Source organism: Parasteatoda tepidariorum, chromosome 1 (assembly GCF_043381705.1).
Source record: "Parasteatoda tepidariorum isolate YZ-2023 chromosome 1, CAS_Ptep_4.0, whole genome shotgun sequence".
In the NCBI taxonomy this organism is placed as follows: domain Eukaryota; kingdom Metazoa; phylum Arthropoda; class Arachnida; order Araneae; family Theridiidae; genus Parasteatoda; species Parasteatoda tepidariorum.
In genome coordinates this window covers 76579400-76595213 of record NC_092204.1, presented here as the reverse complement: position 1 = coordinate 76595213, position 15814 = coordinate 76579400, and the positions used below count along the sequence as shown (strand labels likewise).

Genomic DNA, 15814 nt, shown 5'->3' with positions numbered 1-15814 from the left:
AAAAGGGCGAAACTGGGAAAATATTTCTCCTCCATACACTATTTTCCAATCTAATAACAAGGAAAGAAAAAAAGCGGTTTTGTAAGGCGAGAAGACTAAAGGTAACAGTGCGACTTTTTATGAGCAGAACAGTCAGTGACAGAGAGTAAATTTCTTGTTCGTTCAGTGGCGCCCTCTATGGCCGAGAATACGATCTCAGCCACACACACGTCACAGTATTTTTTACAGGGAGGACCCTTTCCTTTATTCATTTTGCGTTCGTTCATTTGATCATTTTCAATTGAAATAACTTTTAATTATAAACGAAGAATTTATGATTCCGGTGATTTTCAACGACAGAGTTTATGGCCAATTCTCGTATGTAAAACTTTAAAAAAAAAAAAAAAAAATTCACTTTTTTGGTAAAAAAAGATAGTAGTTCTAAAAATCAATATTTATTTTATTTCCACCAATTTTAGGAAATAAGCTAAATTAATTTCCTTTTATAAATCAATCACAATCCAAAAAATGTTTTATATAACATTAGTAGGAAAAACGCCCATTTAAAGGGTTAAACATGTAGGAAATCAGATAGCGCGACCGTTTCTTTTGAAATACAAAAGCTGTTTTTTTTTTAATTTTAATTACAAAAAATCTAATGACAGGAAAAAAAGATTAAAAACTAAGTTTAAAAAAAACTTCAGAGGATCAAATAGTTGTTTATATTGTTATCAACACAAAACGTTATCTAATATCGCTTGCATCCCGACATTGATAATCAGCATTCTTTTCATAAAAGTAGCGATTTCATATCTATAATGTGACGGGGTGTTGTTAACTAATTTGTCTTGATTTATGGAGTTGATAACATTAGCGAATTTAGAATAATTACAGTGTTATTGTAAGTCGAATTTGAACACATTTATTTTCTTATACATGCATTGTCATCGTCATAAATAACGTAGGTATTTATGAACTTCGTCCCCAATAACTCAAAGTAAGTTATCAAAATTTGAACTATTTTTTTATTGTTAATTTATCTAATAATCATAAACGCTTATTTGTAAAAAAACAGAGATAAATAAAAGGAGTATTAATCAACTCTGATCTCAGTAATTCAAAGCAAGTAATCAAAATTTGAACTACTTTTTTATTGTTTGCTTATCTAATAATTATAAACGCAGTTTTGCTACATGTTTCATTGCCTAAGTTTGTATATTTTTCTTATTTGCAAAAAAACAGCGGCAGAGAGTAGCATTATGTAAATAGTTTTCAGTGTTTCAAATCGATCTATTTTTTATATTTTCGACATAATATTCTTATGTGAACAATTCGAAGGATTGTAATAAATTTAATTTTCAGCTACTTTTATTATATTGGCAATTCAAGGGATGAACATTTTAAACCAATATTGATAAATGTTTCTCAAATGTGAGAAACATTACGTTTCCATAAACCTTTTTTTTATTGTATGATCTCATTATACAAACCAGTGCATCTGCAAGTATATTCTTGCAAATAATGGACATAAGTGTAATGAATATTTGAAATTAAAAATAATTATAAATTTAAGTAAGAAAGCAAACAGTCATCAGGCAGGTAAGGAAATGAAAACCAGATGAAGAAAATAACATTTCGAAAAGAGAGGGAGACAGAGTACAAAATAACAGTTCCTACATTCGAAAACGAACGCACCTCGTTATTCCTCCATTATAGTTGGAAATTCAAAATTATAGGATTAAAATTTCAGATTTTCTGTTTTTTCTCCAAAAATGCTTACGCTTTTTTAAACGCTCTCTTAGTACGCTCTTTTTTATTGAACTTACTTCAATTTTTTTAAATTTAATCGAAACATGTTTCGAAATCGTAACACTTAAACAATATAAACATATGGTTTCAAATAGGATTTCACAATGCTAATTTGGTGACGATACGGTTGTTATCTTTTAAATAATTGATTGATTCAGATTAAAATATTTTATAGTCGAAAGTGATTCGCTTCCTTGTGAATCAATGAATGTTATAAGAATCCATATGAAACGAACAGAAAAAAAATGTATTATGAATAATTAAGAGTTCTACAAATGCCACCCTTAATCAACAGTGGCAACATAAAATTGTTGCCTTAGGGGTTTGTAAATTAATATTTAAGAGGGGGGAAAACAAAAACGCTATCGAAATCTGCACTGTAAGAATTCCGGATCAAATTACTGTTAAAAATACCGAAAGTCAGGGTGCCGGTACTTTTTAACGTAAAATCCACTTTCACTGGAACATTTTACTGAATAAAAATCTGATATAACATAATTTATATATACTGACCGTAAGATTACTTTATTATTCTCATTAAGTTCACTGTATAACATTTTAAGGATGATGCACCCAAAGTATCAGTACTTTATACCGTTATTTTATCCTAAATCTTTCACAGTATTGCAAATCAAATCTGAGGAAGACGGATATATAAAAAAAAATATTTGAATGTGTTTGGAAATCAAGAAAGGCCCTAGAAAAAGCCGGGTTTACAGGTGAAATTTTCCTGCTGGATCATACACACTCACACACCTATAAATATAATAACAAAAAAAAAAAGAAAAATATACAAATAATAAAAAGTGCTGTAACTTTTCAGCAGCTAACAACACCACATGCCTTTGAACGGAAAAGTGTCTAATTTCGTCATTGCAAAGTGGCGAACAGCAAATGCTGTAGGCCATGTTGCTATTGGCTGATGGACCCGACACTATCAATAATAACATGGGAATCCAAAAAATAAATCCATAGTTAAGGCAAAACCAAATTCCATCCAGGTCAACGTACACAAATCAAGAGCCATCCTTCCAAATTATTGGATTGAAGATGATGCGTCATAAATGAATATAAGTGACGGTTATGTTCCACGTATTTGTGGATAGAGTAAACCTCAAAATGAAATTTAAACTTAAAATTTAATTTGAACCAAAAGGCGGTAGATACAATTAATTGGAAAATTATTACAAATAAGTTTATCTTTAAAAAATTTCAACTGCTTAAGTAAAATTGGTGTTGTTGTTGCTAATTCTTTTGAATATGATAATTTGAGAAATAATAGTACCTCTGAGCACCTTGACACTAATGCAACTGAAATATTTCTGTAGACTGAGTACCTCAAATTTGAATCCTTGGTGTTTATCGCATACTGAGAAAGTGGATTCATGGCCAATACTGCATGTAAATTTAAATATTCTTCATTATCATCATCACTAGTTTTAACAAAATTTACACAATATGGATAAATTGAATTATCTAACCTTGGAAATTCAGGAAAGTTAACGCAAAAATTGTCATTCATATATCTGCAACATAAAAAATTTCAATCTATCTCCTTATATAGTTGTTTTCCTTAGTAAATTAAGAAAAGGTTAGCCATAGTTCAGCTAAATTTAGCTCTCATCTGGAAATACCATTCATTTATAGGAGTTAAAAACAGTTATAATTAATGTAGTTGTTACATACACAAAATTTTAAAAATGCGAGAAATGTATCTATTTTAATTTGTCTTAAGGCAAATGGAACTAAATTAGAAAAAGCTTTAAAAAAAGTTCGAGAGTCAGGGTAGTAAAAAGATTAACAAAATCAAAGGAGATTATAGAACATAATATAGATTTTATAATAATTATAGAACATAGAAGTGATAAAGATTTCAATTATATTTATAACCTCACCTCTGAGGAGTATTTTAACGCTCTGGGAGATTATTCAACTAAATTATATTGTTTAGAAATAGCATTATGCCATCCAAAAATTCTTTAAAAAATACAGTTGCCTTTCGTTTAATTTGCAGTTCTACCTCAACAATTGGTATTGTAATCCTACAGGAATTGCAATTCAAACTTCTTTACTTAAAACTTCTAAAATAACATTAATTGAAACTTCTAAAACAAATACAAATAAAGAAAAACAAAAAATTTCTATTTTCTCCACTTTTTAATTGATTTTTAAAATCGTTTGTCATTTTTTAAATACCAAGTATTATGCTTAAAAGAAAATACTCACAGAAATCTATAAACGAAATTAGGGATTTTCCATAAACTTTAAAGTTGGACATAGAAGTTATAAAATAGAGAGAATAAAACTGTTTAATGATTGCTTTAAAAATATTTAAAAAAAAAAAACATTTTTGTTTTTGTGACATATTTTGAAAATATTCAGTTGCAGTTTGATTTACATCATGAAGTTTTAAGCAAAACTATTCAATAATTAAAATGCAATTTTTTATCATTTTAAAATAAAATCTTTCAATCGAAGATGTGAAGACTAATGAACCGTAAGTGCTTATAATAAAAAAAATTATGTTAAACTGCATATATTATGAAGAATATTTGTAGGTAGATTATAAAATATATTTGGAGTGCCATAAAAAAATAACAGGAAATATATTTCAAAATTATTTATAAAGTACCTTAAATCATGAAAAAGTTGCTATTTTTTTAAGATATTACATTTGGCTCCCTGATATCTGATGAAGATCTGTTGACAATTCAATGAATTCCATAGCTTATTGTCCATAGTGATGCATTCTGCAACTCTTCTCAAAGTGCTGAAAATCACAAATTTACAATGTGGTAAAGTTTAACGCAGTATTAAGAGTTTAACGTATTATCATAAAGTTATAATAACGTTCATCCAAAAGGTAATGCCACTGATTTTTTAGTGAAACGAAAGCATGTCTTAAATCACACAGCTAGTATCTGTGGTGTGAACAGTCATATCACACGTGCTTGATTTGTCAGCTGTCTTTGATTAAATGATTTAGTATGCCTTTAACTTGTTTTGCCTCTCCCGCTAGTCACCATGCAATTCTCAGTGGGTATTCTATCAAATTTTCAGGAAAACTCTTAAAAACTGCAGAAGAAACACTTCTCATGGTAAATCTGACCTTGGGTGATAGTTTTTTATTTTATCAACGTGACAAACTCTATCAAAGGTGCAGTTCAGTTTCTAAAAGTTTTAAACATATCACCAAGAAAATTCCCAACTAAGGCAATCAACGACGAAAATCTGACGACTCGACGCAAGTGATTGAACAATGAAGCTATCCACTAATGTTAGGGCTTCTAACGACGCAGACATTAAACATTCCAAAAAAGTCAGGTCGGACAGTGTAAATGACTGTAAACCTCTTAATGGTTCGCTTTCTGTTAAAAACAAAAGCCAATTCCAGCCAACTTGCAGTCTTAGAGTAGGAACCTAATTTTTCTATTAGTTCCCAAGCATTGATAATTCCCGGAAAAGGAAAACATTTTGGGCTGTAGACAAATTGCAAGAAGCCTGCGTGAGAGCTTCAAAAGAAATTTCAGAAAATGCCTCGTATGTTTTCGATACCTGGAAATTTCAGTGGAAGTGATGTATGCGCACAAACAGAGCTTATTTTAAAACATTCAAATGCCTTGAACAGATCTATGAATCTTATCAATCTTTAGACACGTGCTGGATAATCATCAACGCCGAAATGTGACGCTACCTGTGTTACTGTACGTCAGACAGTTAATTGAGAATCAGTTTAACGCATTAATTAATGCATGCATTAAACACTCGAGAAGACCTAGCTGAACAAAGCGGGTGATTATAACTTGCACCTTACCTTCTTCGTGATTCAACTTCTGGCCAATATAAAGTGCCAACGGTTCTACAGCCACGATACGATACAAACGCTTACTCACACACTTGAAAAGTCCAGAAAGAACATCGATTTGGATAACTGACAAAATACAAGAAGTCTGTACAAAACTCTAAAGAACATTCCATTAAAAACCTACCGTGAATTCGAATTCTGGAAATCTCGTTGGAAGCGATCTATCCACATCCCTATTTTAAACCATTTAATGTCTTGTACTAGACAGATGAATAAATATTTTTAAGTTGGATGGCATCACATTTTTGGACAAACTTTTTTAAAATTCCTTTAAATAATTGGAAGTGTTGGAGCCGTAAAGATAAGACTTACATTTCATTTAAACATTTATTTATGAGATATTTTTTAAATTTTTGCACACCGAAATTTTAATTATTTGAAGTCACTTCATAGTAAATAATGTCTAAAAAGCAGTAGCTGTGCAGTTTCTGTAAAATCACTTCAGTGGTAATCAATTGTCAATTAAAAATGGAGGTATTATTCTTAAAATTGTCTTACAGCACACTCGTTCAAACAAAGTTTCAGATAACCTTATTTCGTATTGCAGTAATATACATTAAACAGGTTGCATGTAAATGATCTATCATATTTTACCATTTGTTACATTCTATCAATTTTTTCAAATATATTTTTCAGATATTCCTTTTGGAAAGAAAATGAGTTTTATGAGCTGGAAGAAAGGCCAGGGAGAAAACCCAGAGGAGCACACGGAAGACGGATATTTCATTAATTATACATCAGAGCCGCCTACTTTACAACATATAGCGGCAGTATCTATAGCTAGCAGACTATGGTCAGAACCAGATATAAAAGAGGACATCAGACAATACTCAGAAAGCAACGGTTTTGATTTTAGAGCTTGGTCAGCTGAGAAAATTTATAAGGAATATGAAAATAGAGTGTTGCAGAAACTTGCTGATATGCTCTTGCCAGACAAACTAAAATACAAAGTTTCAGAAAATTTTCGGCCTATAGGATTGCAGTTGCTCAAAGGTTTTGCAAAAGAAATTGAAGAATATTATTATTATGGAGAAACTGTTGAGAATGAGGACAAAGGATATTGCAGATTTTATGATATCTTCAAAATGGGAGGTTCTGTCTACTGGACGATGGAAGGAATAATTGATAACGTAACATCACTTAAAGAACTGATTAATAATGATGACCAGGAAAAAGATTTTTATTCCTTATATGAATTAGCCTGTAAATACTGCTTTGAAGAATGCGTCCCATATATATGGGGTATGATATCACCCGACAAAAAGAATGAAGTTGATTCTATATATAAAAATTATGAATATCACATAATAGCATATTGGACTGCTTTTATCGAAAATAAGTTACTGGATTTTTTCGAAAAGTTGAAGCAAAATGATATAGATAACATCTATGAGAATGATCTTAGTATTGAACAAAACATGATTTCGCTGTCAATTTTTGTTAAAAACCCATACTCTCTCAAGTATTTTTGGAATAAACTGAAAGAAAGTGAAAGAAATGTTAACTTAGAAAAATGGTTGAACCTTGCCATAAATAAATTTTCGGAATGGGAAATACCTGAATATCAAAGCTGCAACGATAAAACAAATAGTTTATGTTTTTTGTTGTCACAATTGAATGATAAAAACCAACAAAAAGAAGTTTTTGAAGCTCATTCAAAGGTAATATTGAGGGCTTTATTTTATAATTGGCCTTGGCAAAGATTCTTTTTGACAACGTTCTGTCTAATTTTGGAATACGTTTCAGAGGACACTTTTGTTGAAATGATGACACTTATTTCCAAAGAAATCAGAGAAGGAAACGAAATCATAATTGAAGTGTTTAAAGAAATTTGGTTTAAAACTCCATTAAAATTAAAAAAATCTCTGATTCAGTTCTTAGGGGAGTCTTCGAGCATAATATATAGTTTTATTGACATGAATGATGTTGAAACTATTTTTATGATTTTAAAATACGCTACTGAGAAAGAAATAAAACAAATTCTTTTTCAAATGATTAAGAGTTACACGTTATTTTCGATTTTACGTTCAAATAAACTGAGTTTAATTGACAATTTAATGACAAAGTATCTGACTTCAAGTGACGACATCGAACACTTCAAGTACAGCGTGATGGGAGAGTACGGACATGATTTGTGCAAAGCTTGGATAGATGAAAATGATTTTGAAGCAGTTGAAACACTAATTGCGTGGAGTTTAAAAACGACAGAAGATGTTCGGATATTTAAGGAAAAAATATTGGACAAGAATAAAATTTACTGCTCTTTAGTGTGCTTGGGTGATTATCAAGTAGTTGATCGTTTTATGAATTGGTGTTTCGAGAGTGCAGATGACATTAAGAAATTCAAAAAAGCATTTATCCACGAAGTCGATGAGGATAACTCTTCTATTTGTTCACATTTATTATGGGAATTAAGCGTTCGCAATCAAGGGTGGGAAAATTTTGAGAAATTTGTCAATTATAATTTCTGTTCCCCAGAAGAAATAACAGAATTTAAAAATTTGTTTCGGGAATCAGTAACATCTTTTTTGGAAAGTTACAGATTTGAATTTGCTCACAATTTCGTAATGTGGTGCCTCGGTTCAATCGATGAAGTCAATCAATTCAAAAATTCATTTGTGACTTCTGAGAAAGGAATGAAATTTGTGGTGCGTGCTGTGAATAAAGGGTATCCCGTTTATTACCACACGAATGAATTAATAAGATGGCTTTCGATCTCAAAAGAAACAGCTGCCGAACTTAAATGCAAATTGGATAACATCGAACTTTTTTTGGATTACTGTAGCAAAACTGTTGCGGAATATAAAAGGTGGGCATTGTTTTACATGTTAGATAAACATGATGGAGGTGACAAATCTGAATACAAGGAATATTCTGACAGTATTGACAAAGATAATGATATAACAATAGAAATTATGAAGGCATTCAAGAATAAACAATAAGAAAATGTTTTAGTTTTTTCAGACTCTTGCGCTGTCTTGAAATATACGAAAAATGGATCAGTAACTTTTATGAGGGTGTGATCCCCGTTGTTTAAACAATTTTTCTCTGTCCCATGTGAATCTGTTATAATTATTTGAATTCAAGGCTGTTCGTAATCGTTAAATTATGATTTCTGGTAGTCATGATTATTTGTGATCGTTCATTGTGATTGCCTATAGTGATAATTCTTGTAAGCAAAGATTTTGGTTTCTTGTAATCATGTTCACTTACAATCGCCTTTTGTTGAGGTTATAGGTGATCATAACCTCTTTTTATCAAAATTTATTGTTGCGTGTTGTTGTCACTTTGCCGCTTGCCAATATCAGCCTGTCTGATATGAGAAACAAAGGAAATTTGACCCACTGACGGCTGGGTTGACCAAAAGGGCAAAAGTTGGAAAATATTTCTCCACTATACACTGCTTTCCTATCTAATAACACGAAGAAGAAAAAACGGTTTTGCTATGCGGTGAAGATTGCAGGGGAAAATACGACTTTTTACGGGCAGAACCGTCAGTGCATTAAATTTCTTGCTTGTTCAGTGGCTCCCTCTATGGCCGAGAAAACTATCTCAGCCACACACACGTCGCAGTGCTGTTGCAGGGCTGATTCCTACATTCATTTTGAGTTCGTTTCTTTGGTCATTTCTAACCAAAATTATTTGTAATTATAATTTATGAATTCTGTAATTTTTAAGGACAGAATTTCAAGTTTATAGCCAATTCTTGTATGTAAATCTTTGAAAAACCCACTCTCCTTCTCAGCTGAAAAATATAGTTCTAAAAATCAATATTTATTTTATTTCCACTAATTTTAGGTTATATAAGCTAAATTAATTTCTTTTTATAAATCAATCTAAATCCAAAAATTTTTTTATATGACATTACAAGGAAAAATGGCAGTTTAAAGGGTTAAACATGTAGCAAAGCAGAAAGAGGGACCATTTCATTTGAAATATAAAAACGATTTTTTTTAAATTTTAATTTCAGAAAATTCTAATGCCAGGAAAAATTTATTAAAAACTAAGTTAGAAAAAGCCTTTAAAGGATCAAATAGTCGTTTATACTGTTATCGACGCAAATCGTTATCTAATATCGCATGCATTGTTTGACATTGTTAATCAGCATTGTTTTTATAAAAGCGGAAATTTCTTATGTGACGGTGTGATTATTAACTGATTTTTCTTGATTTAGTGAGTTGATAACTTTAGCAAATTAAGAATAATTACAGTATTTTTGTAAGTGGAATTAGAACACAATTTTCTTTTTTACACGTATTTTTATCGTCATAAATAACAGAGGTATTTATCAACTCCGTTTCAACTTAAGTATTCAAAAGTAAGTAATCAAAATTTGAACTACTTTTTTATTGTTTACTTATCTAATAATCATAAACGCAGTTTTGCTACATGTTTCATTGCCTAAGTTTGTATATTTTTCTTATTTGTAAAAAAACAGAGGCAGAGAGCAGCATTATGGAATTTGTTTTTAGTGATTCTAATCAATCTATTTTTATTTTTATTCCAAACATTGTGAACAACATTCTTACGTGAACAATTCAAATGATTGTGATAAATGTAATTTTCAGCTACCTTTATTATGATGGCAATTCAGTATCAAATAACAAGGGCTGAAAATTTTAAACCGATAAAGATAAATGTTTCTTAAATATTTAAAAGTGAGACATGTAAATAAATCAATGGAAATATAAATAAAATTACACTTCCAAAAATCTTTTTTTTTATTGTATGATCTTATTATTAATATGAAAAACCAGTGTATCTGTATGCATATTCTTAGAAATAATAAACATAAGTGTAGTGAATATTTGAAATTAATAATAATTATAAATTTAGATTAGAAAGCAAACAGTCATCAGGCAGGTAGGGAGATGAAAACCGAGGAGGGAAATAACATTTCAAAATGAGAGGGTCAGAGAAAGAGACAGACGGTAGGGAATAGTTTGTGGAGGGTATTCAACAAATTACTAATGAAACATAAAATCTGATGAGTATCACAGTTAAAAAAATTCCATACACTCGTCGTAGTACAGGAAATACTTCCTTGTAGAGTGCGTAGAAATCAGCCGCAATGCCAAGAGGATGGCAACAGCTTTAGCAGAAAATATCTGGGATTTTGTAGCTAAAGGCATCAGCAATGATGATACCACAGGCTACATATCACGCAGATTTTGATCCGTCAATAAACACAGGCATATACTCAGGATACTGATGTTAATGAGAAGTGAAGAGTTGTTGATAATAGACATAAGTGTAAGTAGATCAACATTAGATTTACTATAAATAAAAGGGGAATAAAATTGATATGGTGTGATGTTCCATGGAGGTATGAGAAAATGACCCACCGATTACGATGGTGATTCGCAAATGTCAAGAGTTTGAATCAGTAAACGCATGCGAGCTTGAAAGTAATAAATGAGAGACGAATTCAAGCGATGTAAATCTAATGGTATTTTATTGCGGACATCATATAAACTTTTAACTGGGGATGCACAAAACGAACAAATGCGAACGAAAAAGCTCCTGAAGAAATGCGTAAAGCAGATTGGTGTACTGTATCTAAGATACGTAGTTTGGATGCGGTTGCAGAGCCATAAACTGCACATGCATAGTCAAGGCGAGAAAGTATCAGAGCTTGATATATGCGTAGCAGGGCTAAGCAATCCGCTCCCCAAAATGTATTACACAGTACACGCAAAATGTTCAGTTTCTATTCGCATTGTTTCCGTAACTGCCTAATATGAGGTATAAAAGTTAGCTAATTGTCGAAAATGATACCTAAAAATTTCGTGTATGGCACAACTGGTACACTAATGTTGTGAATGGAGATGTGTGGGTCATTATGAAGCTCGCGTTTACGACAGAAATGGATGCAGCAAGTTTTAGATGGCGAAAGAGTGTGGCCATTGTGAACAAACCAGTCTAAACTCTTGTTCACAGCTAGTTGCAGTTGCCGTTCGATGACTCTCATGTCGGATCTTGAACAAAGATGTTCAAATCGTCAGCATAGAGAGAGCCAGAGACTGCAGGTGGCAATAAGCTTAAAACCAGTGAAATATGTATGATGAATAATGTGACACTTAAAATTTTACTTTAAGAGACGCCCTACCCCTGAATGTAAGGATCAGAAAATGTAGATCCAAGTTTAACACGAAAATAGAACCTCAGCAATAAATTTTTGATGAAAATAAGTAAATGATCCCGGAGTCCTATGTCAAATAGTGTCTTGAGAATTCCATAATGCCAAGTCCGATCATATGAACTCCCAATATCAAAGAAGACAGACACAAGATGATTCCGCCGGGCAAAGACATTACTAAATCTGGATTCCAGTTCGATAATATAGTCTACAGTCGACCGGCCCTTACGGAAGTCACTTTGAATATCTGATATGACACACTTTTTTCAATGTAATACACCAGTCGATAGTTAACCATCCTCTGAAACGTTTTGAAAAGGCAAAAGGTTAACGTTATCGGGCTATAGTTAACTGGATCGTTATCGTCTTTACCTGGTATTAAAATTGGTGTCACAATTGTTTAATGCCATTGCCATTATAATTGTTTCAGTCCATATTCTGTTGAATAGAACAAGGACATTTGACGACGACGTCCGATCTAAGAGATGGAAGTTGCTATATTCATTAAAGTTTCTATACAAAATGAAAATGTCTTGGAGTCAATATATTTTTCTTTTTTTTCGTTATTTTAGGATATAAAACATATTTTTCAAACTTTAATGAACGTAGAACAAGTATTGCCTTACTTTATATTTTTTGAAATGACTCATAACAATTTTAAAGAGTAAAACATTGCTTTAGTTCAATATTTTTACTTTATTTAAGTCATGTCATAAGGCATTTTTAGCTCAATTTTTGCATTTTTAAGGGCATTTTTTGCACTTTTTAAAGGCATTAATTGGGATTTTTTAGGTCATCAAAGTCCGGGCTATAACTTATAGCCAAATATGCTTTTCGCAAGATCTCCTAACAGAATTTTAATTCTGACATCCGATAAATTTGAAAGATCAGTTTTAAATAATTAATTTATGTATGTCTTTGTAAATATTTTGTCTACGCATACCCTTCCCTCACAGTTACTAGGTAATCACGTATTTCCTCACTTTTTAAAATGACACTTTCCTTCTCTTCAGACTACAGTATCTAACACAAAAGAAGTTATATTGCTTTAAAGATTTGGCGTGAACAGAGATCTAATTCCAGACTCCCTTTCTATAATGTCAAAAGTCTCATAAAGAACATCTTCAGGGCCTCTTTTCATGAAGAACTGGAAAATCGTAATTCCAATAAACCACGGTTTAAACAGATTTTCAATGTCCCTCAGTGGCGTAGGATGAAATCTGCCGCCATGTTTCGTCTGATAACTGGCCACGATTGCCTGAAAAAACATCTATGTCGCATCGACGTGGTTCATGATCCCTTTTGTACATTGTGTGATCTCCACGAGGTAATGGACTTGCCTCACCTGTCTAGGAGTCTCGCTCTCCCTCGGAAATCTGTCTGGGAACGCTACTGGATTGCTTCCTCTTATTTATAGATCTATAGTTATCTTTTTGATGCTCAATTGTCTTTTAATGCGCCATTGGAAATAAAAAAAATAATAAAAAATAAAAATGTAAATAAAAGAAAGATTTAGCATGAAATCGTTTTGCAAAAGCATTTATTGTGAGCTGTAGAGATGACACTCGGCAGAGACAAGAGCATCTGAAATTGTTTCATCAAAACCAAGAAAAAATATTTTANGGCTCACAGAATGGCCTCCCAATGAGGTAACCCGAGTTCGAATCCCAGCGATGGCGAGTCGAAACTAATACCGCATCCGGCTCTCACCGATCACATCGCTGATGCAAAATTTTCTCAGTGGTAGACGGATCATGGGCTAGAGTCCCCTTAAAATCAGACTAACCGTGGGAGGTTTTCCTCTTCGTGTAACGCAAACGTGGGATAGTTGCACCAAAAAGATTTCCGCGAAGGCAAATATCTCCAAATACTTAATCCAGGAGTGTCCTTGTTTTCTGGATTGAGTTCAAAATTACAAGGCTACGGAGTTAAACATTAATAGTAGAAAACTAAAAAATTGTGTCGGCTGTTGAACGGCGGTTATAAAATAAAATATAAATAAAAGGTTTTATGCTTACAAGATCTGTCTAAAACCACCACTAAAACTGCAACAATAGTCAAATAGTTCATTCTGTCCATATGCTCAAAACTAATTTGAGTATCAAAAGTTTGAAGAAATCGTTCTTTATAAACCACGCAAAACATACTACAAGAACAATAATTAAAAAAACCTGTGTCGTTTTGTAATGTTTCGTGAAAATCAAGCCGTTACAAATAATTCAGACTATTCTGTAATGTTGGTATTTGGAATTCAGCGACCGTCTGTGAAATAGGAGATCATGTTATTGAATAACTTTTCGAATTTGATTCGTTATGCTATAGCAATTTGAGATATTTAAAATGAATCAATACATCATTCTGTGTTTCATGGAAAATTGAGATCGAATAACTGAATAGGAAAGAAATATGTGATTGAATAATGCTAGTATTATGTCAATATTACGATAGTTGTTTGTATTTATGCAATTGTTATGTAACTTATCAGTTCATGGGCGTCGCATGCATCCAATTTTTGAGAGGGACGAAATGCTGGAATACTGGACATAGTTACAAAAGTTCTCTAAATTTAATTTAAGAAACAAAATTTAAGTAAGAAACTAAACTGAAATAAGAAACAAAATTTTTACTCATAAGAAAGTCTTATATCTGAGGAAAAAAATTTCTTTATCTCTTTCTTGTCTTTAATTTTGATAAATTTAAATAGAGGACACATATGATACAATCGAAGACTCCCCTTGTAGTAAATGGTGACTGGCGCCCATTAAATTATTCGGGTCACAAAGTCCTCCATGTTCTTAAAACAAATCATACCTCTCGGGGTACTGAATTGGAGATTGATCGTTCTCTGGTTCAGATCAAAATTACTATCTGTGAATGAATGAATGGAGATATAATAGGGTCCCCCTGTAAACGGGGTGTGACGTATGTGTGTAGCAGAAGTCGAATTCTTAGCCATAGCCACTGGAAAACAAAACGAAGCTCATTCCCTTGCCTTAATGGCATATAACAACAATTGATGATTCATAAACATTTTCTTTATTTGTCTGAATTATTGAGGGGGACTTTTAGAGATTTCTAATTTTTGAGGGGGACTCGTCCCCACCAACCCCCCTGCAAACGACGCCAATGTAACAGTTTATTTATTTTTCTTCATACAGAAAAATGCATTAAGAGGATGTGAAAATTTTTTAAAAACTACTGAAAGGTTAGGGTAATGCTGATATAAATTATATTTATTTGAATATATATATTTGAAGGGAAGCAGCACTGTAATTCTTTTAAGAAAGTTAATATTTCGATGGATTGCAAAACTAAACACACAGAAGAAAGGCAGGCATATAGCTCTTCTCTTCTGATACAGACACCACGTTATAAAGCTGTAACAGATGCTGAAAGTGTTGTCTTTGACTTTGAAGTTCATAGCTACACTTTTTGCTATTTTTAAAACCTATTTTATTGTTTTTTCGCAAATTTAGGAAAGTTTATATGGTTTACAATTTGATAATTATCGTAACAGGTTTGTTTTGATTAGAATACGATTGTTTTTCAATTTATGTGTGTTCTAAATCATTAAATTATGTGTAGGGGGGGATAAATTGTAAGCTACAATTTTGGAAATTGCGTCAAATCAGCTTAATTTTATAAGACCATTAAAATAATAAGTTAATAATGTTTTTAAAACAGTGGGCGCAAGAAGAATTTCTGAAGATAGTTGCTTAATTTCTACAGGTTTCATTCATATTTACTGAAAAGTTTAATAACTTGAATAACACCTCACCGACTTCAACTTCTGTCTTTGCTCGAAAAATTGGATTTACGCAAACTACTATCAATACTAATAATTTAAATGCCTTATCTCAGATAAACAAATTAGTTATCGCCGATAATATTTTAAGGGTATTAAAATGAACTTCCTCTGAATAAACACGCCTTTTTTCCGACGATTTGGAATTTTGAACATCAAAGTATAGGACGGAGTAACCACAATTTGGAAAATATAGTCCCATTAGTTCAAGGAGAGT

General features: G+C 31.9%; 1 protein-coding gene across 1 annotated transcript; it reads left to right on the top strand.

Moving 5' to 3' along the window:
* The first annotated feature begins 25 nt into the window (after positions 1-25).
* LOC139424776 (uncharacterized) lies at positions 26-10458 on the top strand. Its single transcript, XM_016070314.3, has 2 exons — positions 26-976; positions 6290-10458. Exon 2 carries the CDS (start codon positions 6310-6312, stop codon positions 8593-8595), a length of 2286 nt encoding a protein of 761 aa, XP_015925800.1. The 5' UTR covers positions 26-976; positions 6290-6309; the 3' UTR covers positions 8596-10458.
* The last annotated feature ends 5356 nt before the right edge of the window (positions 10459-15814 follow it).

What these genes read in the sequence shown, in the direction of transcription:
- LOC139424776 (XM_016070314.3), top strand. Translation starts at nt 6,310, where the DNA reads ATGAGTTTTATGAGCTGGAAGAAAGGCCAGGGAGAAAACCCAGAGGAG.